Source organism: Coregonus clupeaformis, chromosome 6 (genome assembly GCF_020615455.1).
Source record: "Coregonus clupeaformis isolate EN_2021a chromosome 6, ASM2061545v1, whole genome shotgun sequence".
NCBI lineage: Eukaryota > Metazoa > Chordata > Actinopteri > Salmoniformes > Salmonidae > Coregonus > Coregonus clupeaformis.
The window spans coordinates 28,804,174-28,806,606 of NC_059197.1; the positions used below are offsets into that span (position 1 = coordinate 28,804,174).

The window sequence follows — 2,433 nt, forward strand, 5'->3', positions numbered from 1 at the left end:
GCCATCTGTCAGCTAGCTAGCACACAGATATCATGTTACATTAAACAGTTGGCCGTCAGATAACATGACATGCATTCAGATTCATGACCGAATTTGTTTGTTTTCATTTTACAGTATTTCCCGAGATGTATCTTTCAAAATGTCAAACAATCATCATGCTTGTACTGTATGTACCGTACAGACCCATTTTCCATTAGTGATGGATGTAATGGTGCCATGTCGGCTATAAGTTGGCCTTATCTTTTACACATTTACATCACATTTATTCACTGTTGTCAATCAATCCAGACGGTTTTGTATGTCTTAATTTGTTAGATACTTGGATAAGGCAGAAGTGTCAATTTAAGTAATGAAGAGGAAGTCATGAACTTCTTGTTTTTATTTATTTAACTACAACTACTACTACTACTACTACTAATAATAATAATAATATACAACATTTGTAAAGTGCTTTTCATTACAAGAATGATCTCAAAGTGCATAGAATAAAAGATGAACTAAAAACATTTTGAAAAAATAATATTGATTTATAACCATATCATGAACCAATCAAAGTCAAGGAGGAAGGGAAGGCCAGCCGATAAAGATACATCTTAAGGCCTGATTTAAAGCCCCAACAGTCTGAGGAGCCCTGAGATTGTCAGGAAGGGAGTTCCAAAGATGTGGTGCTTGGGAGGAAAATAAACAGTCCTCCATTCTGTGGAGCCAGGTCCTGGGTGCATGGAGCAGTTTGGCGTGGCTTGAACTTAGGGTGCGTGGAGGTTCATAGGGGAGAGTACGTCTGATAGGTAGGAGGGTTTGATGCCATTTAGGGCTTTGTACACAAGGATCATTTTAAGTCAATTCTTTGAGAGACATGGAACCAATGGAGATCAGCAAGTGAATAGAAGGTAAATGACAATATTTCACAAATTAGCAAATGATTTCTGCCGTCCTCACCCCCATTCATTATTGCAACTAGCCTATAAGTAACAAAACACACAAGTCAACAATACAAAAATCTAACAATCAGGACAGAAAAGGTCACACTAATGTTTGGTTAATCTTTTAGGGTAGAGACCTACAGGTAGTATGTTTTTAAAAGCCTGTCTGATTTTAGCCATCCTAACTCCATACATGATAGGATTAAAAAGTGGCTGGCACATCAGAAAGTACACTGATAAAATAGTGTGAAGCACAGTTGGAACATTTCTCATAGGCCTATCAAATCTACTCTGGAGCAGAGTTAAGAAACAGCCGAAAGTGAAGTTGAGCATTGAGGCCAGATGAGGAATACAGGTGCTGAAAGCTTTCTGTCTGGCGTTGATGGAATATTTCAAACAAATAGTCAGAATTTTAATATAAGAGGACATAATAGTAAATAAAGTGACAACGACACTCAACACAATTACACAGAGTCCATAGATGTTATTAACTGTCGTGTCTGAAGTTGAACAGGCAAGTTTCACTACCAGGTAGTTGTCACAATATACTTTGTCTATAACGTTTCCACACAATTGCAAACGAATAGTTAAAGACAGTGCTGTGGTAATTGTTACAAAAGGGTACAACCATATTACACAAACTAAAATACACACCCTGTTGGGTGTCATGATGACATTATACTGTAGTGGATAACATATAGCAAGGTACCTGTCATAGGACATGACTGCTAAATTGCTGAATTCAATAGATATATATGTGTACATGCAAAAGATCTGTAGGTAGCAGTACACAGTGGAAACTGCATGGACATCTGTAACCAAATTAGTCATAAGAGCAGGAAACAAAGCAGTGCTACCATACAACTCATTCACAAACAAACTGCACAGAAACAGATACATGGGTTCATGAAGGCTTCTCTCCATACATATAACCACGATAAGCACTGTGTTCGCAAAAACTATGGAGACGTATAACACAGTTACTAAAATGAAATACAAGTACTTTAAGTGTCCACTATCACTATATCCAGCTAGTATAAATGACGTGAATTGCGTTGAGTTCTCCATTTTCCTAATAGTACCTATAGAAGTATTTGTAGATATATTTGCTCCACAAGACAAGGATAACAGTGTCTATTAGGTGAAACTATCAATTTCTTATTGACATCGCATAATTGCATCATTCTTAGAATTGCCATCAATTATCAAGACTGTTTTCATTATTGCAACAGTATTAGTCTTCAAAGTGATTCCATAGGCATCACCATGGAAAAAAAGTGTTACCTGTGGCTGTAATGGACATTGAGTAGACCATACAGCAAAATAATTTATCGCTAGAGTAGTTCAATTTTTGACACTCAGTTTACCAGTCTTTCCTCTACTGTTACACTTACAAACACTCCAATCATAGTGTGAGAATCAAACAGGAAGCGAGTCGTGCAGAGATGTGGTGTGGTAACACTCATCATAAATCACAAACATCTCCCCACCAGAGACCAGGGTTCAATCC

At 37.3% G+C, this 2,433-nt stretch overlaps 1 protein-coding gene across 1 annotated transcript; it reads right to left on the bottom strand.

Annotated features, from left to right (window-relative positions):
• Positions 1 to 1,028: 1,028 nt before the first annotated feature.
• LOC121568496 (olfactory receptor 11A1-like) lies at positions 1,029 to 1,991 on the bottom strand. Its single transcript, XM_041879015.2, has one exon. The coding sequence runs from the start codon at positions 1,989 to 1,991 to the stop codon at positions 1,029 to 1,031; it is 963 nt and encodes a 320-aa protein (XP_041734949.1).
• Between the last annotated feature and the right edge of the window lie 442 nt (positions 1,992 to 2,433).